This window comes from Muntiacus reevesi, chromosome 13 (genome assembly GCF_963930625.1).
Source record: "Muntiacus reevesi chromosome 13, mMunRee1.1, whole genome shotgun sequence".
Classification (NCBI taxonomy): Eukaryota; Metazoa; Chordata; class Mammalia; order Artiodactyla; family Cervidae; genus Muntiacus; species Muntiacus reevesi.
In genome coordinates this window covers 16327992-16353683 of record NC_089261.1, presented here as the reverse complement: position 1 = coordinate 16353683, position 25692 = coordinate 16327992, and the positions used below count along the sequence as shown (strand labels likewise).

Genomic DNA, 25692 nt, shown 5'->3' with positions numbered 1-25692 from the left:
ACCAGGCAAGAGTACTGGAGTGGGTTGCCATTTCCTTCTCCAGAGGATCTTCCCGACCCAGGGATTGAACCCAGGTCTCCCACATTGTAGGCAGATACTTTACTGTCTGAGCCACCTGGGAAGTCCTAAATACTTCCTAAATACACCAGGGAAGTCTGTTACTAAATACATTTCAAAAAATTGTTTTTTAAGACAACTGTCAATTATGATATCATGAATAATTTGATCATGCATTCGTTGTTAGATGTTGAGTCTGGTTCTCATTTACCCTCCCATAGTTTAGGAAACTGATGTTCAGAAAGCCTCAGGGACTTGCCAAAGGCTTAAATCCAACTGAAAGGAGAACCTGTCTGGTCTGTGGGGAGAAGACTTCTGCCAGCCAGATTGGTGGAGCCAGGCACACCTGCAGATGCCTCCGGAAAGCCTTGTTTTTGTCTAGAAACCAGGAAGTGCCTTAAAAATCCTGGTAAAAGCTCAGCCCTGGGGCCTTTTGGGGCTCCTGGCATTTACTGCTTACTCAGGTCATGGTAGAGGTCTTAAAGGAGGTGGAGAAAGCAATTTTTAAAAAGAAAAGCAATATTAGTATTTATGGACACACATCTACTCTGTACACTTGCCTTTCTGGGTTATAAATTGTCTGTGAGTCTCGGCAAGGAACTTTTGTAGGGCTGCTGTGGGTAGACTAGAATGAATGAGCCTGTAAAACCACAGGCTGTTTTTGTTTGTTGAGTAAGGGCAGGAAATTCACTGATGTGGTTATTCAGCGGAATGGCTTCATTCCAGTTTTACTCTTGTGCTTCTGCTAGAGAAAGTGTTTCATAAAGGAGGTCTGGACAAAGATATATCTCCCACCTGTGGCCAAAGCTTGAGTTCATAAACTGTCATCAAGGCCATGTCAGTGACCTTGGAACTGTGACTCCAGGGGTCCAGGCTCTGGCTCTTGGCCGAGAAGATGGACTGAGACATTGTTCTAGAAATTGACCTTCAACTGGTTTCCAGCATTCCACTTGTTAGTTTTTTTGTTTGTTTGTTTTGTGGGAGTTTTTTGAGGTTTTTGCTTTTCCTCTACGAGAATTTCAAAACATTTTAAAACACACTTTCATTCCCATTGCATAAAATATTTTAGGAAAGAGGCAGAAAATTAATTTTGAAAACAAACAAATTCTAGTTCTTAAAAAAATTTAAAATGGAATTACCATATGATTCAACAACCCCACTTCTGAGTGTAGATCCAAAGGAACTGGAAGCAGAGTCTCAGAGAGCTCTTTGTAAGTTGTGTCTACAACAGCCTCATTCACAATAGCCAAGAAGCAGAAGCAGCCAGTGTCCATCAACAGATGAATGAATAGACAAAATGTGGCGTATACATACAATGGAATACTCTTCAACTTTATAAAGGAAGTTTTGACATAAGCTACAACATGAATGAAACTTGAGGACATTATGCTAAGTGAAATAAGCCAGAAACAAAAGGACAAATACTGTATGATTCCACTTACATGAGGTATCTAAAGTTGTCAATTCATAGACACGGAAAATAGAATAGTGTTGCCAAGAACTAGGTGGGGAGGAGGGAATAGAGAGTTGTTTAATGAGAATAGTGTTGCAGCTTTGCAAGATGAAGAAGTCCCAGAGGTTGGTTGCACAAAGGTCTAGTATAATAACACAAAATTCCCAAAAAAATATTCCCAAAAGGAATGAAGTGCTGATATAAGCTACCATGTAGATGAACCTTGAAAACCCTGATATCAGCGAAAGAAGCCAGACACAAAAATCAAATATTTCATGGCTCTATTTATATGAAATATCCAGAATAGGTAAATCCACAGACACAGAAGGCAGATTGATGGTCACCATGCCTAGAAGGAATAGAAAATGGGAACTACTGCAATTTTATTTTGAGGTGATAAAAATGTTCTGAAACCTGGTAGTGGTGGTAGTTGTACAGCACTGTGAATGCATTAAATGCCACTGCACTATTCACTTTTTAATTTTTATTTATTTTTTTTTGCCACACCACGAGGCATGTGGAATCTTAGTTCCCCCACCAGAAATCAAATATGAGCCCCATGCAACACAAGCTCAGGGTCTTAACCACCGGACCACCAGGAAAGTCCCTCCTTCACTTTAAAAATGGTTAATTTTTGTTACATGAATCTTCAGTTCAGTTCAGTTCAGTCACTCAGTCATGTCCGACTCTTTGCAACCCCATGGACTGCAGCATACCAGTCCTCTCTGTCCATCACCAATTCCTGGAGTTTACTCAAATGCATGTCCATTGAGTTTGTGATGCCATCCAACCATCTCCTCTTCTGTTGTCCCCTTCTCCTCCTGCCTTCAATCTTTCCCAGCATCAGGTCTTTTCAAATGAGTCAGTTCTTCACGTCAGGTGGCCAAAGTATTGGAGTTTCAGCTTCAACATCAGTCCTTCCAATGAATATTCAGCACTGACTTCCTTTAGGATCCAACTTTAGGTTGGATCTCCTTGCAGTCCAAGGGACTCTCAAGAGTCCTCCAACACCACAGTTCAAAAGCATCAATTCTTCGGCGCTCAGCTTTCTTTATGGTCCAACACTCACACCTATACGACTACTGGAAAAAACCATAGCTTTGACTAGATGGACCTTTGTTGGCAAAGTAATGTCTCTGTTTTTTAATATGCTGTCTAGGTTGGTCATAGCTTTTCTTCCAAGGAGTAAGTGTCTTAATTTACGGCTGCAATCACCATCTACAGTGATTTTGGAGTCCAAAAAAATAAAGTCTGTTACTGCTTCCACTGTTTCCCTGTCTATTTGCCATGAACTGATGGGACCGGATGCCATGGTCTTAGTTTTCTGAATGTTGAGCTTTAAGCCAACTTTTTCACTCTCCTCTTTCACTTTCATCAAGAGGCTCTTTAGTTCTTCTTCGATTTCTGCCATAAGGGTGGTGTCATCTGCATATCTGAGGTTATTGATATTTCTCCTGGCAATCTTGATTCCAGCTTGTGCTTCATCCAACCCAGCATTTCTCATGATGTACTCTGCATATGAGTTAAATAAGCAGGATGACAATATACAGCCTTGACGTACTCCTTTCCATATTTGGAACCAGTCTGCTGTTCCATGTCCAGTCCTAGCTGTTGCTTCCTTACCTGCATACAGATTTCTCAAGAGGCAGGTCAGGTGGTCTGGTATTCCCATCTCTTGAAGAATTTGCCACAGTTTGCTGTGATCCACACAGTCAAAGGTTTTGGCATAGTCAATAAAGCAGAAATAAATTATTTTCTGGAACTTTCTTGCTTTTTCAATGATCCAGCAGATTTTTTATTGCTTTTTTGATGATCCAACAGATGTTGGCAATTTGATCTCTGGTTCCTCTGCCTTTTAGAAAACCAGCTTGAACATCTGGAAGTTCATGGTTCATGTATTGCTGAAACCTGACTTGGAGAATTTTGAGCATTACTTTACCAACATGTGAGATGAGTGCAATCATGCGGTAGTTTGAGCAATCTTTGGCATTGCCTTTCTTTGGGATTGGAATGAAAACTGACCTTTTCCAGTCCTGTGGCCACTGTTGAGTTTTCCAAATTTGCTGCCATATTGAGTGCAGGACTTTCACAGCATCATCTTTTAGGATTTAAAATAGTTCAACTGGAATTCCATCACCTCTGCTAACTTTGTAGTGATGCTTCCTAAGGCCCACTTGATTTCACATTCCAGGATGTCTGGCTCTAGGTAAGTGATCACACCATCATGATTATCTGGGTCATGAAGATCTTTTTGTACAGTTCTTTGTATTCTTGCCACCTCTTCTTAATATCTTCTGCTTCTGTTAGGTCCATACCATTTCTGTCCTTTATTGAGCCCATCTTTGCAAGAAATGTTCCCTTGGTGTCTCTGATGTTGTTGAAGAGATCTCTAGTCTTTCCCATGCTGTTGTTTTCCTCTATTTCTTTGCACTGATCACTGAGGAAGGCTTTCTTATCTCTCCTTGCTATTCTTTGGAACTCTGCATTCAATTGAGTATATCTTTCCTTTTCTCTTTTGCTTTTCATTTCTCTTCTTTTCACGGCTATTTGTAAGGTCTCCTCAGACAGTCATTTTGCTGTCTTACATGAATCTTACTTCGATTAAAAAAAAATAAGCAAATTCTAGAAGTCACCTGCAAACGTTTTTAGACTTAGAGATTGCTTGCATGGTTACTCTGCGATTGGCTTGTGCTTTCAGAGACTGGGAAACAAAAATAGATTAAGGAATACAGACAGTGGTGTTGCTATTGCCAACACCCATTTTCTTTGAATTAATATCTCCCTACTCTTCCTTTGGAATCATTCCTCTGTCACTCTCAGTTCCTGTGGTTTAGGTGGGGCTGCAGGGATAATCATGTGACCCAAGTCTGGCCAATCAAAGCATTGCATCCCTCTTGTCTAGCCATTGGTTCATGGACGCACAGGTGAGTCAAGCCAAACCAGTGCGACTCAGTTCCAGGACCTCAGGTGGAACCATTGGGAAGAATGAAACTCTCTTCCAGCAGTGCTGCTGAGGAGAGAATATGTCAGCCTAGAGATGTTGGTGGTTACCTTACCACCAGGACTAAAGAAGCTGCCTGGAAAGGAGCCAATGCAGAGGAAAGTAGCTCTGCGACAGTCATCATGACATGATGACATTGACACTGTTTGACCCCTAGATGGAGCCAAGCATGAAACAAGATCTACCCTTGGACTTTTCAGATACAAATTCCATTTTGGACGTGTGCCTATTTAAGTTGAATGTTTTTCATTTGCAACAGAATGAGTCCTTGATCACTGCAGATGATTTGGTCATCAAAAAGTAGCTAGAAATAGAAACAAGGTCTCCCAAGTCATGCTAAAACTCAGTGAAGCCTCATTGATTCAGACCTTAAGCTTTCAAGACAGTGATTATTCAAACTGGAATCTTTACCATCTTCATGAAAAATGGCTTGCCTTATGTCTTTTTTAAAAATCCAAATCTCTGTATCCAGGAACCTGTTATTTTATTATTATAAGATTTATTTATTTATTTTTGGTTGTGCTGGATCTTTATTGCTGTGAACTGGGCTTTCTCCAGTTGCAGCCAGAGGGGGCTACTCTTTGTTGCCTTATGTGGACTTCTTGCAGTGGCTTCTTTTGCTGAGGAACACAAGCTCTAGGAATGCGGGCTTCAATAGTTGCAGTGCATGGGCTCAGTAGTTGTGGCACATGTGCTTAGTTGCTCTGCAGTATTTGGGATCTTCCCTGCCTGGGGATTGAACACATGTCCTCTGCTTTGGGAGGTAGATTCCACTAGACCACCCCAGGGAAGTCCCTTGCTTTATGCCTTAAACAAGAGAAGCCATAGAATGCCCAGCCTGCCCACAGCCCCTGGGAAGTCCTCATGAGTCCAGGAGTGGATTGCTGAATCATGTGGTAACTCTATTTTTATTTTTTTGAGGAACCTCCACGCTGTTCTCCACAGTAACTTTCTCAATTTACATTCCTACCACCAAAAGAAACACCTTACTCTTAAGGTGACTGACTGCAGCACTTTTCTGTCCCAAGAAACCAAAAGACCCTGCCCACGTTATTTTTATGTTAATCAGTACTCTTTCAGTTGCAAGTGACTAAAACGCAGTGCAAATGGAATCCTTAAAGAAGAAAAGGTATTAGTTCTGGTACTGGGATGCCAATGGATAGTTGACTTCAGAAGTATCTGGATCCACACGCTTAAATGGTGCCTTAAGTATCCCTTCTCTTTCTCAACTTTGTTGGCCTCTGGGCTGGTATCAATCCCAAGTAGACTCTCCCTTAATGTTACCGGACAGCCATTACGGTCAGCTGCTTCTAAGACAGCCCCAGTGATCCCTACCTCCTGGTATTCACAGTCTGGTGTAATTCCTTCCCCTTGAGTAACCAGCTTCTAATCAATAGACTGTGTCAATATTAATGGGATGTCACTTCTGTGATTAGGTTATATAAGACTGGGACTTAGCTCTGACTGGCACAGACTCTATTGCCATCTCCTCTGGTTAAATTTCATAAAATAGCCTGCCAAGTAGAAAGACTCATGTGATAAGGAACTGAGGGTGGCCCTTGGCCAACAGCCAGTGAGGACTTGAAACCCTCAGTCCAATGTCCCACCAGGAACTGAATCCTGCCAACAACCAGTGGGTGAGGTTGGAAGCAGATTGTTCCCCAGTCAAGGCTCCAGATGAATGAACTGTCTGGCTTCCAGTGAAAAACCTATGTGTGATTTCTCAGGCCTGATCATAGGCAATTCAAAGGCTTTACTTTACCTGGCAGGCCTCTGGGAGGAAAGCTGCCTTTCCCACACCAGACCTGGTGCATGGGCAGCGTATTGCAGTCTCTAAGGGAGTTGCATTCAAGGACTCAGCCCCTCTGACCTGTCAAACTCTCATGCATATTGTGCTCCTTGCTTCCTGGGTCCCTTTATCTGAGGTCCTGGGCAGAGGTCTTCTCCAGGCACCTCTGCCAAGGCCTCCTTATGGAGGAAAGTGGGACATGACTTTGCAGTCACTTGCTCACTCTGACCTTGTACCCAGTATTTTCCCCCCCTATCCCTCCTCTCTCTCCGTCCCCACCACAAAAGTCCCAGGGGCTATAAAATCCCTTCAACAGTGAGTTGTATATAGATGAAAATTCGACAGGGAGAGTAGGTACTTCCTCCAGTTTCAGTCTCTAAACCATCTAAGCAAGTGATCAAAGGCTTAACTTTTTCATTTTCAGCTTGTAGCTTTAATTGGCTACTTGCATACCTGACACTTTAGCACTCTATCCCAGCTTGACTGGGATCCTGACAAGGAGACCCCAGCTTATGCCACATCTTCACCAGGGATTGAACTCATGCTTCCTACATTGGGAACATGGAGTCTTAACCACTGGACCACCAGGGAAGTCTGACACCTTGATTGCAGTCTTTTGAAAGACCCTGAGGCAGAGCTCCTGGTGCACAGAAATTGTGAGATAATATATAATATATTAATATTATTTTAAACTGCAAAGTTTGTGGTGATTTCTTATGCAGCAGTAGCTGACCAATGACAGCCACCAACTGCTTCAGGCCTGAATTTGTTCAGGTTAGCAACTCCAGCAAGAAGAGGGGTTGCCCCATACCTCTAGCAGAATACAGGGACTGCCTTTCACTAATCCAGACCAGCTGTGGGCCCCGCCTTAACCCACTCATTATCACTCTGACCCACCTGGGTCCTCATCCACTCCATAGCTCCATTCCAACCCTGTTTGCTTAGAATTGGGGCAGGGCAGATTTCCAAAGGAAAATAATTGTGCCAATACCAGAAAGAAGAGAAACAGAGGCAGAAAAGCAAAAGTGAGACATATTCTACAGGTAGCAAGGGAGTAAAAGTATACACCTTTGCAGACATCTTATTAACCAGCTCAAAAGAGCAACTTGCAAGCACTGTATTAGTAAGCTCTTTGCATGAGTTCACAGCTAATACTAATTCTAATTACTTATGATACTGGCCATGTTTTTACACTCCATCATTAAAATTTTATGAGCTTACTAGAACTTTCTGCATACTCCAGAAATTAAGCAGCTGCAGCTGACCCTTGAACAACATGGATTTGAACTGTGCAGGTCCACTTATACACGGACTTTTTTCAATATATATACTGAAAAATCTTTTGGATATTTGTGACAATTTGAAAAAACTGGCAGATGAACCATATAAGCTCAGTTTAGTTCAGTTCAGTCGCTCAGTCATGTCCGACTCTTTGCGACCCCATGAATCACAGCACGCCAGGCCTCCCTGTCCATCACCAACTCCCGGAGTTTACCCAAACTCATGTCCATTAAGTCGGTGATGCCATCCAGCCATCTTATCTTCTGTCGTCCCCTTCTCCTCCTGCCCCCAATCCCTCCCAGCATCAGGGTCTTTTCCAATGAGTCAGCTCTTCACATGAGGTGGCCAAAGTACGGTCTGTCACGGCTGGCACACTTCTGCCCCATATAACCTAGAAATATAGAAAAAAATCAAGAAAAAGGTAAGATGAGTGCATAAAAATGTATGTAAATAAATAACACACCAAATTTTAAAAATAAAAATATCACATACAAAATATACGTTGACTGTTTATGGTATGAGTAAGGCTTATGGTCAGCATTAGCCTTGACCATGAAGGAACTGGTACCCCCTAACCCGTATGTTGTTCAAGGGTCAACTATACATTTATTAAAACACATTAACCTACCATTTGCTTTGACTTCTCCAACTTGTTCGAATTAGGAAGGTTTTGCTGTTAATTAACTTTTGTCCAGAAGTTCGAGGGAAGTGAACAAAGAGATTAGATAACCAAGGGGTGCCCAGATATTTCCCTTAGTCAAAGTTCTGGAAGGGCAAATGTCACAAATACAGAAATATATATGTATATTAAATAATAAATGTATTGTCTACATATATCACTTTTGTGAGTTCCATTTAGGAAAGAGAGTTTAATTAAAATGAAATTTACTTTAAAAAAAAGTATTTTATTTTTTGACTGTGGTGAGCCTTCATTCTCTAGTTGTGGCAAGTGGAAGCTACTCTCTAGCTGCAATGTGAGGGCTTCTTATTGTGGTGGCTTCTCTAGTTGAGGAGCACAGGCTCGAGGTGTGTAGGCTTCGGAAGTTACAGTGTGTGCGCTCAATAATTGTGGCACATGAGCCTAGTTGCTCCATGGCATGTGGGATCCTCCCGGGCCAGGGATCAAACCAGTATCTCTTGTATTGCAAGGAAAATTCTTAACCACTGGACCACCAGGGAAGCTCCCTGCTGAAAAAAAAAAAAGAGAAATTTACTTTTCAAATTCAAATTGACTATAATATAAGCCCCCTGCTGAAAAAAAAAGAAATTTACTTTTAAAATTCAAATTGACTATAATAAAAGCCCCCTGCTGAAAAAAAAAAAAGAAATTTACTTTTAAAATTCAAATTGACTATAATATAAGTAGTTTAGGGGGCTACATGTTAGACACTGATGTTGGACTCCTACATAAGATATGGTATATTGTTCTTCTCAGTTTCCTGTGAGAACCCTTGACTCTGATTTTACATCTCAATTGCTGTCATGGGAAGTAAGATACTGCATTTCACTGAAGTATCTTTCATCTCTCTAACACAACCCCTCCTCCACCCACAAAAAGTCTAGATACCCCCCCTTACACAGAAATATATATATACATATATATACACACACACACACACACACACACACACACACATACTATCATCCGATAACCTCTTAGACTAAGATAGAATGGTTCCCACACTCATTTTTGCGCTGAAAAAAACTACCCCTAAAAAAGTTCTTTTGGGAGGATATATGTGCCTGAAGGAAAGAGATGCAAGAACTAATGGAGACGGGGGTAACAGGGAGGGATAAACTGGGAGATTGGGGTTGACATGTACACTACTATATATATATAATAGATAACTAATGAGGACCTATTGTATATCACAGGGAACTCTACTCAATATTTTGTAATGACCTATATGGGAAAAGAATCTGAAACAGAGTGGACATATGCACATGTATAACTGAGTCACTTTGCTGTACACCTGAAACTAACACAGCATTGTGAACAGACTCTACTTCAACAAAAGTTAAACAAACGGGACTTTCCTGGTGGCCCAGTGGTTAAGACTCTGCACGCCCAATTCAGGGGCACAGGTTCAATTCCTGGCTAGGGAATTAAGATCCCTCATACTGTTAGGGGAAGCACACTGATTGAAACCACCCACCCTGGCCAGGCACCATAGTAACCATTTGCATGAGTTGTTTTATGGCAGGAGATCCTGATAAGGGATACGGAACTAATAAGCCACCACCAGCCGAAAGAGTTCGGGAAAGGTGGAGAGGAGACACTACCTGTCCGTCCTCTTTCCAGAATCCCTCTTGCTAGCATCCATCCTGGCTGAGCGATGCGTGCGCCACCAAGAAAGACTCTGAATTAGAATGATTGGCCAAAGACTACCTGGAAACGAATCCCATCACCATAAAACCCAAGACTGCGAGCCATGCGGCAAAGCAGTTCTCCTGAGTTCCCTTACCCTCCTGCTCTCCACCCGGGTGCCCTTTCCCAATAAAATCTCTTGCTTTGTCAGCATGTGTCTCCTCGGACAATTCATTTCCAAGTGTTAGACAAGAGCCCAGTTTCGGGTCCTGGAAGGGGTCCCCCTTCCTGCAACAATACCACGTGGGGCAGCCAAAAAATAAAACAAGTTTTAAAAAATTAAACAAAGAAACAAAAAAGAAGTCTTGGAGAACAAAGAAACTGGTAAATATATGGATAAATATAAATGTGCATTGATTATAGAAAGCAATTACAGGATATTCAAGAGGAGGATAGAGATCATGGTTAACTCTAGAGCAGCAGCATCCAATGAAATAAAAGTTGAGCCACATATGTAATTAAAAATTTTTCAAGTAGTCACTTTTAAAAAAGTGGTTTTTTTTTTTTTTAAAAAAAGGTAGTAAAATTAATTTTAATAGTATATTTCATTAAACACAATGTACCCCAAAATATAACTACTTCTACCACAAAATCTGGTGTGACTGCAAGTGGGCTTTGAAGTGACTTCTCTTTTAAATCTAAAATATACAGCATTTGGACTTCCCTGGTGGTCCAGTGGTTAAGACTGTGCACTTCCAATGCAGGGGACATGAGTTCGATCCCTGGTTGGAGAAAATCCCACATGTTGTGTGGCATAACCAAAAAAGTAAAGAAAAAATATATATATTATTAATAAGGGTGGGGGGCAATGGTCAGCTAACGTACTATTGGCAGGAGTAGAGAGTAGTATAACTTTTTTGATGGGCAGTTTGGGAGGATCAATCAAAATTCCAACTATGCATGCTTTTTTATCCAATAATAATACCTGTCCTATAAGACTTTTTCCTGCAGGAAATTTCACTAGGTTCATAAAGCCTGAACATTGCTGTGAAGCCGGGGGTGTTCATTGCTTTGTAGTTTGTGATAGTGAAAAAGAGGAAGCAATTTAAATGACCATTGAGTGGAGGATTAACCGAATTACAGTGAAGCCACAGTATGGAATCATCATAACTACAGAATACTGGGCAATCTTTAAAAGGTATTGCTGCTGCTGCTGCTGCTAAGTCTCTTCAGTCATGTTAGCTGAACTTAAATGTAGTGACAGGAAGCCAGACACAAAAGGCCATATATTATATGATTCCATTTATATGAAATATTCACAGTAGACAAATCCATAGAGACAAAAATTAGATTAATGGTTGCCAGGAGCTGGGGATGTGAAGGGAGGAAATGGGAAGTGACTACCAGTAGATATGAGGTTTCTTTCTGAGGTGATGAATTAGAATTAGTGGTGATGGTTGTACAGCCTTGAGAATTTATGAATACCCACTGAATTGTACACTTCATTTAAAAGAGTAAAAAACAAAAAAAGCAAGTCACTTAAAAATATATAGTGTATGATCTCATCTATGCTTTAAAAAAAATCTATTTGTTTACATGTTGTGTATAATACATGTATACATTAACACAACTGGAAGCATAAACAACACTTAACTGGTTTTTTTTAGCAAGAAATCTAAAATTTAAGAAGATTTGTTACAGGGACTTTTATTTCCCACAAGTGGACTTAATTATTTATTTTAAATTAAAGATTTACAAAATTTCCCTTTAAGACAACATATCTCTTCTTAGTTGACAAGCAAAAAGGGTTTTAAAAGATAGGAGACTAAAGTAAGCCAGATAGTTAGTATGGTCATGTTGATTATTTAATATATAAAATGTAGAGAAAATTATAATTTTTATAATTGTAATAGAAAGTATTATAAATTGTAATGTATTATAAAATTTTATAATTATAACATGATATGTATTATCCTATTTAATGAATAATATTGCTGAGGCAATCTGAACATGGGTTGGAAAAGAATTTCCAGACACAGAGCATTTCAGAAGGGAGTGAGTTTATTAAGAAGAAAGAGCAGAGATAATGTGAGCACAGTGAGCGCAAGGGGCTGACCTCCTGACAGACCAGGGAAAGCCAACTTTTTGTGGGTTAGTAGCCACTTTTTATAGCCTAGAGACAAAATTCCTCCTGGAAGGTTGGCAATAGGTGACTGGTTTGGGTGCTATAAGCTATATAGGGTGTTTACTGGAGTGGGCATCTTTGCCTAATTTGGCATCAGGAAGCTTGTTGGTAATGATCAAGGGCTTTTGACAACAGTTACAAAGGAACTCAATTAGCTTTGGAGGTGTCCTTGGTTCTGGGCTCCGTTTCTGTGGCCTTGGGGCAGGACTCAACAATTATCTTTTATATAATTATAATATTATCAATATAATAAGTTATAAAATAAAATAACACTATACATATTGTGCATGTCCCAAGTGACATAATGATATTTATTCAGCTTTCTTCTTTGTCAGGTTTCATGCTAAACATCTTGTAATGATTTTCTCTCATATAATCCTCTCAACATATCCTATGGTAAGGGCTATAATTATCATTCCCATTTATAGCAGAGGAAACTGAGGCTCAGAGAGATCTCTGGGAGAAGCTTAGAAGCAGTGGGATAGAATATAAATCCAAGTGTGTTTGATACCAGAATGCAGGGTCTTATCCTGCAGCCAGTTAGAAAAGATTGCAGTGCTGACCAGGGAATAGAGAGCATAGGAAAAGTGAAATGCCAGGGAGTGTTTCTCAGGCTGTACATGGGGAGTGGGGGCTAATCCATTGGAGCCTTGGTAATCCAGGCAGGGTGACGTCTGGGAACCCCAGGCCTAGATCAAAGGTTCTGGCCCCTCTCTCTGTGCCTCATTGCCATGCCTTGCAAAATTGAGGAAATCAAGGACTTTCTGTTTACAACCATGCAAAAAGACCTCAAGCCTGTTAAGATCCAGAAAAATAAGGATAATGTGAAGTTTAAAATTTGATGCAGCAGATACGTTTACACCTTAATTATCACAAAGAGAAGGCAGATAAACTGAAGCAGTCCCTTCCTCCAGATTTGGCAGTGAAGAAACTGAAACGAACTACATGTGCTGGTTTGAACTGTATTAAAAGCTTAAAAATTAAAAAAAGTAAAGTCACTAAGGAGGTAAATGTTGAGGACAAGAGCAATGAAACTTACCTGTGACTTTATATAAACTGAAATGAAGATGCCCCCCATTAAAGATGATCAGAAGACAAGCTGAGCCTGAAGCAGGGAAGATAAGCAACTCCTGGGGAGGCCAGATGTCCCCTGGAAAGGGACAAACTGAACTGATTGTCAAGAAGATAGTTTTGGGCAAACAAGAAATCTCATCAAGATTCTAGATCTTTGTGAGCATGAGTTGCCAAAATAAATCCTCTCCTGAGTGTTATATTCAGTTTTGCCATTTGCTTCTATTGGGACCAACACTCTATTTGTTCACGTACCGTTTGCTGAGGGCTTCCCAGGTGGCGCTAGTGGTAAAGAACCCAGCTGCCAATGCAGGAGACTTAAGAGACATGGGTTCAATCCCTGTGTGTGGAAGATCCCCTGAAGGAAATGGAAACCCACTCCAGTATTCTTGCCTGTAGAAATCCCATGGACAGAAGAGCCTGGTGGGCTATAGTCCATGGAGTCGCAAAGAGTCAGACACGACTGAAGCGACCTGGCATACCATTTACTGAACATCTACTAAGCCCTGTGCTAGACTCTGAAGACAGAGACGTGAATGAAACATTGTCCATGCCTTTAAAGAGATTCCAGACTGGAGCAGGAAGACAGACATGGAAAGTGATTCTCACAATTCAGAGCGGCAAGGATTCTAATATGAATGTCCACAGAGTGCTACGTGAAGGCAGAAGTATATCTGTCTCTGTTGTGTACATCAAGGAAGACTTCCTGGAAGAGGTGACCACTTGAGCCCAAAGAACTGCTGGAAATTAACTAGGTGAAGAACAAGTAACAAGTAGTAAAGAGCAAGAACATGGGTGAGGGATAAGGAGGTACAAAGAGTTCACCGCAACGTTCATTGTCAGACATGGCTGGAGCTATGGGAATGAGTGTGGGCTCCACAAGGGGAAAGCCCACTGTGTGTTTTGTTCTGTTTTGTTACTGTAGTATCCAGCACAGTGTCTGGCACGCATTTCCTTCTTCCACAAATGCTCTATATCCTGTGAAGGTACCCACCTGGAACCCTTACTTTCCAGAACCCAGTCAAGAATCAGAACTGCTAAGTTACAATACAAGGGCATAGAATCCATAATGGAGCAAGTATTTTTCTTATTTGGTGTCTCTGTATTCTTACTGATATTGTGTGTGTATGTGTGTGTGTGTGTGTATGTATACTTACTTGTGTATATATATATAAAAGGTCAGAACTCCAGTGAGGAGTGTGGGAACAGAGGGAAGAGATGGAGAGGGAAGAGTGTGAATGACTGAAGGGTGTACATCTCTAGAAGAACTTTGGCAATGAACATATCTACTGAAAAGTGAAATTTCACATTTCTTAGAGCTGTGCCTTTTGGAGATCTCCTATTTGTAAAAATACAATTTCATTGCTATTTGACATTGGAATTGTACAACAAAGAATGTTGCTCACCATCCATTTCTACAAGGATTAAGTCATTAGCCACTCCAGTGATTGACCAACAGTGCATCCTAAAAGGAATTCAGGATGAAAAACAGGGTGCGGCTCTCTATGCTTTGGAAAACAGGTCCCTTAGTTAATTAGGGTGTATTTTTCAGGATTAGTTTTAATGAACCCAGATTCTTACATCTTTCCATACATAGTAAATCACTAAAGTCATGAACTAAGATACCTGTTTCTTTTGACTAACAATCATCCTTTTACTGAGATACATGCTTGAGTGCAGGTATTCCCTCTCCAAAATCATACATATACTGGCCTCTCTTACGTCTTTGGAGCAGTTTCTCAGAGTTAGAGAGAGACACTTTCTCAGACTGTATTCCTCAGTAAGATCCCTGAATAAAACTGAAACTCACAAATCTTTTATGTTTTCTTCTTTCTGTCCACAGAATGGTCAGAAATACATGTTGAAAAGAAAGAAGAGGTCTAGGGAAGTTAAACTTAGAAGTAACTTGCTTATCAAGAAGTTTAACCTTCCATCTCCCTTCTATGTTCACAAATGCCCTACATCCTTTGAAGAAGGTTCTACCTGGAACCCCTGCCTCTCCAGAACCCAACCAAGAATCCAAACTGCCAAGTTACAAAACAAAGGTCATAGAGTCCATAATGGAGCAGGTAATTTTCTCATTTAGTGTCTCTGTATTCTTATTGATGTTTTGTGTGTGTGTTGCTATTTGCTTAGTCGGGTCCCACTCTTTCTAACCCCATGAACTGTAGTCCACCAGGTTCCTCTGTCCATGGAATTTTCCAGGCAGGAATACTGGAACAGGTTGCCATTTCCCACTCCAGGGGATCTTCTCAACCCAGGGATTGTGTCTCCTGCATTAGCAGGCAGATTCCTTAGCCCTGGACCACTTGGCAAGTCCCAGATATTTTACCCAGGTCTATTAAGTTTAGTTGTCTGTGTTCTAAGGTAGAGAATATATAAAGCAGCAAATTGACTGGAGCAAGAAGAACAATTATATCAGTAGTTATCAATTACTGAACATCTATTGTCTACAGGGTATTTTACTGGCACATGCCTCATCAAATCCATTCAATAACCCCCGGAAACAGAGGCTCTAAGAGGGGGAAATAACTATCCTAAAGACACAATGAAATGTAAGCAAATCTGACAGATAGGAAGACCCAAACCCAGTGCCTAATCTGCAGGAGGAATTAACAATGAAACAGCAGTCTGGGGCCATTCTGTGTGTGGGATAAGCTCTTCTAGTTCCCACAGTTAGCACGGTAGCAATGTTCACACACAAAAAAGCTCATTCCTGGAATCGGTATGAGAAAAGATTGCATTGTGTCCACTGTGCTCTGTTCAGAGTAAGGGAACTATGTGTTACATTTCAGAAATAACAGAATTTGGATAAGTGGGTGAGTTTTGGTTTTGTCCATGAGCTTTGACCTTGAGCAAACTGCCTAACAACTCTGGGCCTCGTTTCCTCCCCTGGATGGTGAAGGTTATTGTTTGAATCAACAATCTCTGAAATTCTTTGAGTTCCAGGCAACTTGGGCCAACTCCTATCTCTTGGAAGACCTTGGCTGTTGAACCCAAAGTCCATGCAGGGCTGAGAGCGCCACCTGGTGATTCAAACTTGTAAGTGAGATTTTTCACTTCTGTGCACAGCTAACCCAGTTTACAGTTCCAGTTTAGACCTGCAGGATGGTTTTTTCCCCTAACTCCTTGAAATTGCTTTTAAAATGTTGTGAATATGTGCATTTTCCTGGGAAGAGGGTACATAGTTTTCATCCAGCATTTCTTAGTCCTCCCTTTCCTCAGTCGAAGTTTTTACTACTGTCATTGAATGTGAGGCCCAGAGCAGAGGTGATTCATTCCATAAGCATGGGCTTGAGGCTATGACTTTGTTTGGAAAGTTATTTTATTTCTCTGAGCCTCAGCTTCCTCATTTATAATATGTAGATAAGATTAGTGCCTCCTTCTGAAGTTTGCTCAAAGGATAAGAGAAAATCCATGGAAAGTGTGCCTGGTAAGAACAGTTGGTATATATTATGAGGAAATTTTCTCAAAACTCTTACAAGAGGGACATCCCCAGCAGTCTAGTGGTTAAATTCTGCCTTCCAATGCAGGGGGCATGGGTTCTATGCCTGTTGGGGGAATTAAGATCCCACATGCCATGTTGAGCAGAGACAGGGAATTCTACCAGAGAGGGAATGCAAAAATCTTAAGAGTGGAATCAGGCATAATACACTTGTATTTGAGAAATGCGATAGAACTTATGCAGCATGCAGGAGAAAGAACCAAAGCAAACAAAGATCAGATGCTGGGACCCTAAGAGGTTGAGAATTCCTGGTTACACAGCCAAAGGAGTTTGACTTTGGAAAAAGAAAAAATAATGGCATAAAATGCTACTTGACCACATTTCAGGCAGGTGCCCTGGCATACAGAGAGCCCAGTCTAAGTAAAGAGAGGCAGACTTCTGTAAAATGCCAACATCTCCTCAGCCTCACAGAGAGTGAGAACAATCTCTTTCCAGATGTGAGTGGAATTATGGTTAAGGCAGAGAGGAAATTAGAAAAGAGGTGCCCCAAGTTCTCTGAGTCCCTTAGTAGCTTCATTGTCTGTTGAATGGCCATCAGGTGATGAATGGCTTAACACTATGTGGTTATCTCCATACACTGGAATATAATTCCAGCGTGAAAAGAAAAGAAGTACTGATACCCACTACAACATGTTTTACTAATTGAAAACACTATGCTAAGTGAAAGCAGCTTATTGCAACATATTCTTTGATTCCATTTATATGAAATGTCCAGAATAGGCAAATCTGTAGAGAAAGAAAGTAGGTTAGTGGTTGCCAGGGTTTACATGTTGCAGGTGGAAGGAATCGAGAGTCATAGCTAAAGGGTAGGGGGTTTATTTTGGGGGTGAAAAAAGTCTGAAACTGATTGTGGTGATAGTTGGACAACTCTGTGACTATACTAAAAAGCTATAGATTGAAAAATAAAAAATAAAAAATTTAAAATAAATAAATAAAATTTTTTAAAAAGCTATAGATTTTAAATGGCAGAATGAAAATATGGCATATGAAACATACCTCAATAGTTATGTTGAAAAAACTTAAAAAAAATAAAAATAAAGAAAAAACTTTTATTGAAAGTCACACATCTGGGTAATCATAATAGATGGATCTTCTATCATTACATGGGCTTTCATGGTGGCTTAGCTGGTAAAGAATCTGCCTTTAGTGCAGGAGACCCAGGTTCGACCCCTGGGTCAGGAAGATCCCCTGAAGAAGGAAATGGCTACCCACTCCAGTATTCTTGCCTGGAGAATCCCATGGTCAGAGGAACCCCACAGGCTACACAGTCCATAGGGTTGCAAAGAGTTGGACATGACTGAGGGACTTTCACTTCACTATCATTACTTCATATCATAAACTTTGAAAACAAGTGTTACTGGATATATAACATTCCAATGAGTACATATTAGGTAACCACCAAAACTAGTCTCTGGAAGTTGCTGCGTCTGGTTGTCCCTGGGGAAGAGGACGGAAGCCTGGGGGAGGTGGGCAGATGGCTTACTTTCAAGATATAACTGCATTACAAAAGTGCTTGGATTTTGTTTGATTTGATTTTTTAAAATTAAAAATCTTATTTTTATTTTAATTTAAAAATTAAAATCTTATTTTAGGCTGTTCTGGGTCTTCATTGCAGTGTTCGGGCTTCCCTCATTGTCCATGTCTAAGAGTCAGCGCTCCCGAGGCAGGGGGCATGGGTTCCATCCCTGATCAGGGAACTAGATCCTGCATGCCACAACTAAGAGCTGCATGCTGCAACTGAGACCCGGCACAACCAAATAAATAAATAATATATTTTTTAAAGTATACATAACATAAAATTTACTGCTTTGAGAATTCCCTGGTAGCCTAATGGTTAGTATTCTGGGCTTTCACTGCCGTGGCCCAGGTTCAATCCATGGTCGGGGAACTGAGATCCTGTAAGCTGCATGGTGTGGCCAAAATGAAAAACTAAAATTTACTGTCTTAACCTTTTAAAGTGTATGGTTCAGTCGCATGAAGTACATTTGCGTGGATGTGCCACCATCACCACCAACCATCTCCAGAATTCTTCATCTTGTAAAATGGAAATGAGAGACAAATTAAATATCTCCTCATTTTCCTATTTACTCCCTCACCCCCTTTACTTTCTGTGTCTAGGAATTTGACTTCACTGGGTACCTCTGAAATAACTGGTATCATACCATATTTGTTCTTTTGCGACTGCCTTATGTCACTTAGCACAGTGTCTGCAAGGTTCATCTGGCCTTTTTTTTTTTTTAAGCCACTAGCATTTTATTCATTTTCCAGTTAAATAAAATTAGTTATCAAAAACACACGAAGTCTACTTTTAATATAGAATTAAGGGGTAAAAGCAGGAATGAAAACTCCCTGTAAAATGTCATCACAACTTTGCATTTAAAAAATCATATATTGGAACTCAGCAGAAAAGACTAGAAGTTTCTAGTGATGATGGTGATTACTTCTAGATGACTATGGTTACATTTTATTTTCTCTTTTTCCCCCCATTATTCTAGAATGAGCATAACATGCCTATGTTGATAATCAGGAACATAGAAAAAGCTATTTGAAAAACAGACAACTTCAGGGAAATGCTTCATCAAGCTTTCTCAGGGTACCTTGAGTTTGCTACTTTTTTCTGTCCCTGTGGCTTCAATATATTTGTGATTGTCAATCCATATGTCCTGATCTGGAGTTAGGAAGATAACAGTTATGTTGCCCAACAGATGCACTCAATAGGTGAGGGTAAAGGAATTTCTTGGTGGTCGTGGCTAAGAGTCCATACTTCCAATGCAGGGGGTTTGGGTTTAATTCCTGGTCAAGGAACTAGAGCCCACATGCCATAACTAAGAGTTTGCATGCCACACCGAAGATCACAGATTCTGAGGTGCTGCAACTAAGACCAGGTGCAGCCAAATAAATAAACAAATAAATTTAAAAAAATAGGTGAGTGTGAGAGCAGAGAATAGGACTTTTTTGTTTGTTTTCCTTTGGTCACACACATTCAGGATCTATAGTTCCCCAACCAGGGATTGAACCCATGACCTCAGCAATGAGGGTGGCGGCCCTAACCACTGGACCACCAGAGAACTCCTGACAACAGGAGTTTGATGGGAGAATGTATTCACCTGAGTCATCTGATACAGCTGGCTCCCACGAGCTCTCCTCCTGGGTAATCCTGGCAAGTTTCCCACTTTGGAGTCGTCTCATAGAGACAAAGTTCCAGTGGTACAGGTTTGGGAGAGCTGGCTGTGCTTATGGCTCAGTAACTTCACAGGATAACCTGTGATTGGCTGTTGTGGAAATATTTACACTATGGAAACTGACAGACACTATACTCTCTCGTCTCACTGCCAGGAGTGATTCCACATTCACCAGCACGTGACTGGGCTCCTTTCATCCCTTAGGATGAGTGAGTCTTCCATCTCTTGTCAGTCCCTGGTTAACCCTTTCTCAGGGGACTGGTAGGATATTGTCATCCGCCTTTTAGTACTTCTTGAAGCAAGGGGTTCAGAGCCAGACCCCAGGGTCAGGCTGCTACTCAAGCTGTTCCTGACTGGCCCATCCTTTCTGAGCCCCCAAGAGGTTAAACAGAAAAGCAGGTTGTTGCTAAGAAACCTTTCAGCGTTACCTCTAGGGAGGGGACTTGGCAAGAGGAGTAGTGGGGCAGAAATAATAGGTGGCTGGATGGCTTCAAAGACCCAGGATGCTTCAAAGACTGTTGGCTCTGGTGTCAGGCAGGAGCCCCAGCACAGTCCTTCCACCAAGACTGATCAAGATGACACTGCCTCAGATATGTGTTCAAATCCAGATTCCCCCTTTAACTTGAGATGTAAATTGGTTGCTCTGAGCCATCTATCAATTGGAAATTTTAATGCCAATCTCTTAGGGTTGTGCTAAGATTCAGTGAATGGACACAAAGCACCTTAGCATAGAGAGAGTTTTTTCAATTCTTAGGAGGTGAAAATGAAAGAAAACAAAAGTAGCCATGCATAGCAGCCTGAGCTGAGAGGTGGTTGAGCCTCATGTTTAATATCCAATTGTGGGATTTAAAAGTCCTGACAGGTTCTGACAGGGTGCATCTCAAATAGAAACCCTAAACCTTTAAAGATTGAATCCCTCACTTTATTTTCATGACAGTATCATGATGTAAACATTGACCATGGAGCTTCCCAGGTGGTTCAGTGGCAAAGAATCTGCCTGCATTGCAGGACATGCAGGTTTGATCCCTGGGTCAGGAATATCCCCAGAAGAGGAAATGGCAACCCACTCCAGTATTCTTGCCTAGAGAATCCCACGGACAGAGGAGCCTGGGGGGCTACAGTTCATAGGGTCACAAAGAGTCGGACACAACTGAGCACACGGCAAATACAATAAACATTGACTATAAGGTACAGATAGTGAAACTAGGGCTTTGAAAGACTCCTATCTTGCTAGAGACCCCATAGTGAACCCCCAACTCACTCCCAACATCGTTGTTCTGGTAGGGCATTTTCTACTGTCCAGAGTGGCCTGGAACACATCCGGATGTTAGGGCAGGGTGTTTCCTAACAGGTCCTCTCTCAGAGTCAGTCACAGCCTTGCTCAAACCAGAGAGAGTGGGTGTTACCTGCACCAGCTCTGTCCCAGCTCTGAGTGGTCTGGAGGCTTCCTTTGAGCCTTTCTTAGGGGAATGCCCATGTCCGTTGGCCTGGTGACACCCAAAACATCCAGAGTGTAAAGAAACAGTTATCGCCTGCCATTCCAGTTCTACAAGGATCAAGCCATTAGTCACTACAGTGGCCCATGACAGTGCACCCTCCAGGAAATTCAGGATGGGAAAAAAAGCAGGAAATATTCTGTGCTTTGGATATACAGCCCCTTGAATACTTAAAATGCATATCTAGGGACTTCCCTTGTGGTCCAGTGGTTAAGAATCCGCCTTGTAATGCAGGGGATGTGGGTTCAATCCCTGGTCAGGGAATTAAGATCCCACATGCTGTGGAATAGCTAAGCCCTCGAGCCACAATTACTGAGCCTAGATGCTTGAGTGTGCCACAACTAGAGAGTCTGTGCACCCTAAGGAAAGATTCCGCATGATACAACTAAGACCCAAAGCAGCCAAAAAAAAATGTCTTAAAGATGCATATCTAAGGAAAATTTTCAAATGACCCCAGATTCTTGCATCTTTTCGTACACCGAAAAACATTAAAATCATTAATTCGATCTGTGTGTTTTTCATCATTGGCAGTAATCTTTTGAAGCTTGACTACTTGTTTTTCCCAGCAAGAAAGTTTATATATAACCTGGCTCATCCCTTACCTCTTCAAGCGGTTTCTCAGTGCTATTTGAGAGACTGTCTCTATGGTCATGATCTTTGGTAAGATTTTGGCATACATCTTAACTCGCAACTTTCACATTGTGCATTCTTCTTTCAAGTCGACAAGACTCAAGTGACAGGATTGGAACTTGCTTTGGGAGGAATTGGAGTCAGATAGACACGGTTCCAGTCCTGGCTTTACTGCCAACCAGCTTCAGGCCCTTGAGCTTAACCTCCGAGCTGTACTTTCTCACTCGAAAATGGGAATGAATGATTTTTAGGTCCAAGGGTTGGAGGGAGAGACCAGTGAGATTAAGTTTCTAAAACTACTTTAGAAAAAAGCCCCAGCTATGCAAATGTGAGGTGCTGTAATCACTGTTGTAAAACATTGTGTAGGAGGTTGATCCTTCTAGGAGTGGTGAACTGGGTGTAAGAGCAGTGTGTTTGATTCAGCAAATATACCAAGAGGGTGTGCTCTGAGCAAGTTCCCTGTGAAGCACCACTAGGGTCACAGAAAATTCCAGACCCTCAGCTGAAAAACTTGCCTCTTATTGATTTTACTTGTATCTTGTTAACTTCAGGTGAGGATGTGAGAGGTCTGTCAGAAAAGTTTGAGGAGATGTAATATCAAAACCAATGAACTCTCATTTGTTTATTTTACAAATATACATTGGGTGGTACCTGAGGTACCAGGCACTAGGAATACAGGACCTGTGCGTCCAGGATAGACTTTACTTTCCATCACCAAGTAAAAGATGAAAAACAAAGACAAAAGGAGGAGAGGAACGAGGAAAATTTTCAGGAGATGGCTGAAGACATAAACTCATTACAAAAGGTGGGGGGGGGGGGGGGGACTGTGCAACTTTATGTCTCAGGTCATGGGCAAAACACATTTTTATTGGTTTCAAGAGGATTTCCTGCTAGAAGAAGTATTTCAATAAGGGGTCTTCCGGCAACAGAATGAATGATTTTCTTATAGCATTGTTTTCTGTTTTTTCCCCAACATTTTACAATGAGGTGATGGGGAAATTTTCAAAGACCGAAAAGTTGAAAGAATGGGAACTCTCATATGTTCACCTCCTAGAGTCCACAGTTAATATTTCACTATGTTAGCTGCAGTTTTTTGTTTGTTTGTTTTGTTTTGTTTAGAGTAAGTTTCTGGTAGGGCTGTTTCAAGGATCATCTCTTCCTCAGGATGTCATAACCGCATTTTCCCTAGGACAGAGGATGGGTTGGGGGGTGTGGCAGGAAGAGGGGGATTTTAGCTTGGGAATGCAGTTCTCTGGGAACCAGACTGGATGGGGGATGGGGGAACTAGAAAAAACAAAAAAGCTCCCAGCACCCAGTTCCGCTGCCCTCGCGCTTACAGTGTGGTCTCTGCCAGTTAGCCGGAGGACCAGAGTCTCGTGGCAGCTCTTGGCTGGAAGGTCTAAAGGATCATCTTTCTCCTGCTCCAGACCTGCCTTCCTTCTGCAAAGGGTAGAGAAAGGCAGCGATGGCGGCTCAGGAGTCCGCCCGGGGGCACAGGAAAACAAATAGGAATCCCTAGAACAGCTAAACTGAGGGGACCGTGAATTCTGCAGCTTGGCAACGGCCCCTCCGAGTCGAGACGGTCCTTCGAGTGCCGCAGCCCGGGCGCCCGGGAGGGAGCAGCCGGCGGGTCGAGGGGGGATGCCGTCCTGCGGCAGCTGCAGGGCTCTGCGCCGCCCACTTTCCCCGCGACTCAGGGCCGCTGTCCCGGGCGAGTGGGCTCGGGGAGTGACCAGCCTCGGCGCTCCGCCCCCAGCCTGCCCAGACCCGACTCGGCGCGCCCGGGCGCGCGCCCTTTGCATAAAGCCCTCCTCCTCGGCCAAGGTAGAGGAAGTTGGGCTCCCGCCTGGATGGGAGGCGGGAGGGAACTCAGCTCCTGTTGTTTTCCGTCTGCGGGAGCGGGTGGCGGGCGCAGGGGGCGGGGTGCGCCCTCCCACCCCGGGCCGGGCGCTCGGGAGAGACAGTCGCGCTTGGAGCCTAGTGCAGCTTCTAGCCCTTGACATCGGGCTCACCCCAAGCATCCTTCCTGGGGGCTGCGGAAAGGGGAGCTACTCTGTTGTTCCGAGGACCTGGGAGGAGTACTGGGTACCCCTGGGTCTGAGCCCTGGGGGGCGCACACTCAGCCAAGCCGGACCTTGCGTTTCCCGAAGGGCCCCTGCCCGCATCTGGGGCGAGATGGCCGCAGGCGTCCGGGCGTCCGAGTCCTGGGTTCTCGTCTGCTTCGGAGCGCTACTGGCCCGCTGGGTCGCCACAGGTAAGGGGCGACGATCTGGAGGCAAAAGTTGATGCGAGGCAACGGTGGGAAGGGGAGAGCCGGGGACCGAATTCCCTCCGACTCCCTGGATCCAGTCGTGGCCGAGGCCTCGAAGTCGCCCTGGGGGGGTCTTGGCTTTCCTACTCGCAGCTCAGCTTTTTGCAGGAAGGAATTTTACCGAGCGCTTGATAAAGGGCAAGACATCCCTACCCTCTTAGAGTGGGCAGCAGGCGAGGCTGCAAAGGGCCTGCGGAGGTGAAAATTGGGGAAACTGAAAATGGAAAAGTTGAAGAGGTGTGGAATGTTTATTTTTATTATCTTTTTTTAAACGGCGTATATAAATTCGCGGTCTGGTTTTACGTGCTGCGCTGGTTCTCAAACTCGAGGCTGCTTCAGTTTCCTCTTCTCCCTCTGCCCGAGGTTGAACTCGCCTTGCACCTGTAACCTGTGGTTTCCCTGCACACCCCCGCAAGCCGACCTTTGTGGACTATGGCAAAATTCTGCTTTTCTCCTTTACTTAAAAGAAACGAAAAACTTTTATTTTGAAATAATTTCAAACTTACAAGAAACTTCCCCTACACTTGACATTGCCTCTTACTCTTGATATGATTGGCGAAGAGTCTTACTTGCTCCATCTGTGATCTGCCTTGGAGCAATAAAGAACAGAGGGTTGCTTACAAAAACAGTTTGCTGTTGCTGTTGTCTTGTCGCTAAATCCTGTTTGACTCTTCTGCGACCCCATAGACTGTAACTTGCCATGCGCTTCTGTCCTTGGGGTTTCCCAGGCAAGAATACTGGAATGGGTTGCCATTTCCTTCTCCAGGGGATCTCCCCAACCCAGGGATCAAACCCTTGCCTCCTGCATTGGCTAGCAGGTTCTTTACTACTGAGCCACCAGGGAAGCCCTTACAAAAACATACATAATTTTAAAAAGGCTGAAAAAATGTTTCTGAACTTAATTCACCAGTGAATGCATATCTTTTGCATGCAGGGTAGTGTGACAAGCAGTAAGAGGACCTGAGGTGAGGGAAAGGAGATGGAGTTTGCCAGAATACTTACAGAGTCCTATTTTCAGGGGTCACCCAGTTCAGTGTGGTCTGCTGATCTCTTGTAGGTGCCTAGAGGCATTGCCCCCTGTGAGCTTCCTAGCTGCTGCTGCTTCTAAGTCACTTCAGTCGTGTCTGACTCTGTGCGACCCATAGACGGCAGCCCACCAGGCTCCCCCATCTCTGGGATTCTCCAGGCAAGAACACTGGAATGGGTTGCCATTTCCTTCCTTCTCCAAAGCATGAAAGTGAAAAGTGAAAGTGAAGTCGCTCAGTTGTGTCCGACTCTTAGTGACCCCATGGACCGCAGCCTACCAGGCTCCTGCATCCATGGGATTTTCCAGGCAAGAGTACTGGAGTGGGGTGCCATTGCCTAGCAGCAAGTGCCAGAAGTTCCTAATTGTGAGGCTCTCACAAGTTTTTATTTTGCTTTG

The 25692-nt window shown here is 42.7% G+C and overlaps 1 protein-coding gene and 1 pseudogene across 5 annotated transcripts in view; both read left to right on the top strand.

The window, feature by feature from the left end:
* Positions 1–12805: 12805 nt before the first annotated feature.
* On the top strand, positions 12806–13119 carry LOC136145462 (large ribosomal subunit protein eL38 pseudogene; annotated as a pseudogene).
* Positions 13120–23820: 10701 nt separating this feature from the next.
* Positions 23821–25692, top strand: part of VSIG10 (V-set and immunoglobulin domain containing 10) — a 40944-nt gene continuing 39072 nt past the window's right edge. For all 5 annotated transcript variants that reach the window (XR_010658845.1, XM_065904378.1, XM_065904375.1 and 2 more), the window contains exon 1: positions 23821–24212. Coding sequence is in view for 4 of the 5 variants with exons in the window: in XM_065904378.1 (XP_065760450.1) it covers positions 24134–24212 (79 nt within the window). In the remaining variant the exon portion in view is untranslated. The remainder of the gene's footprint in view (positions 24213–25692) is intronic.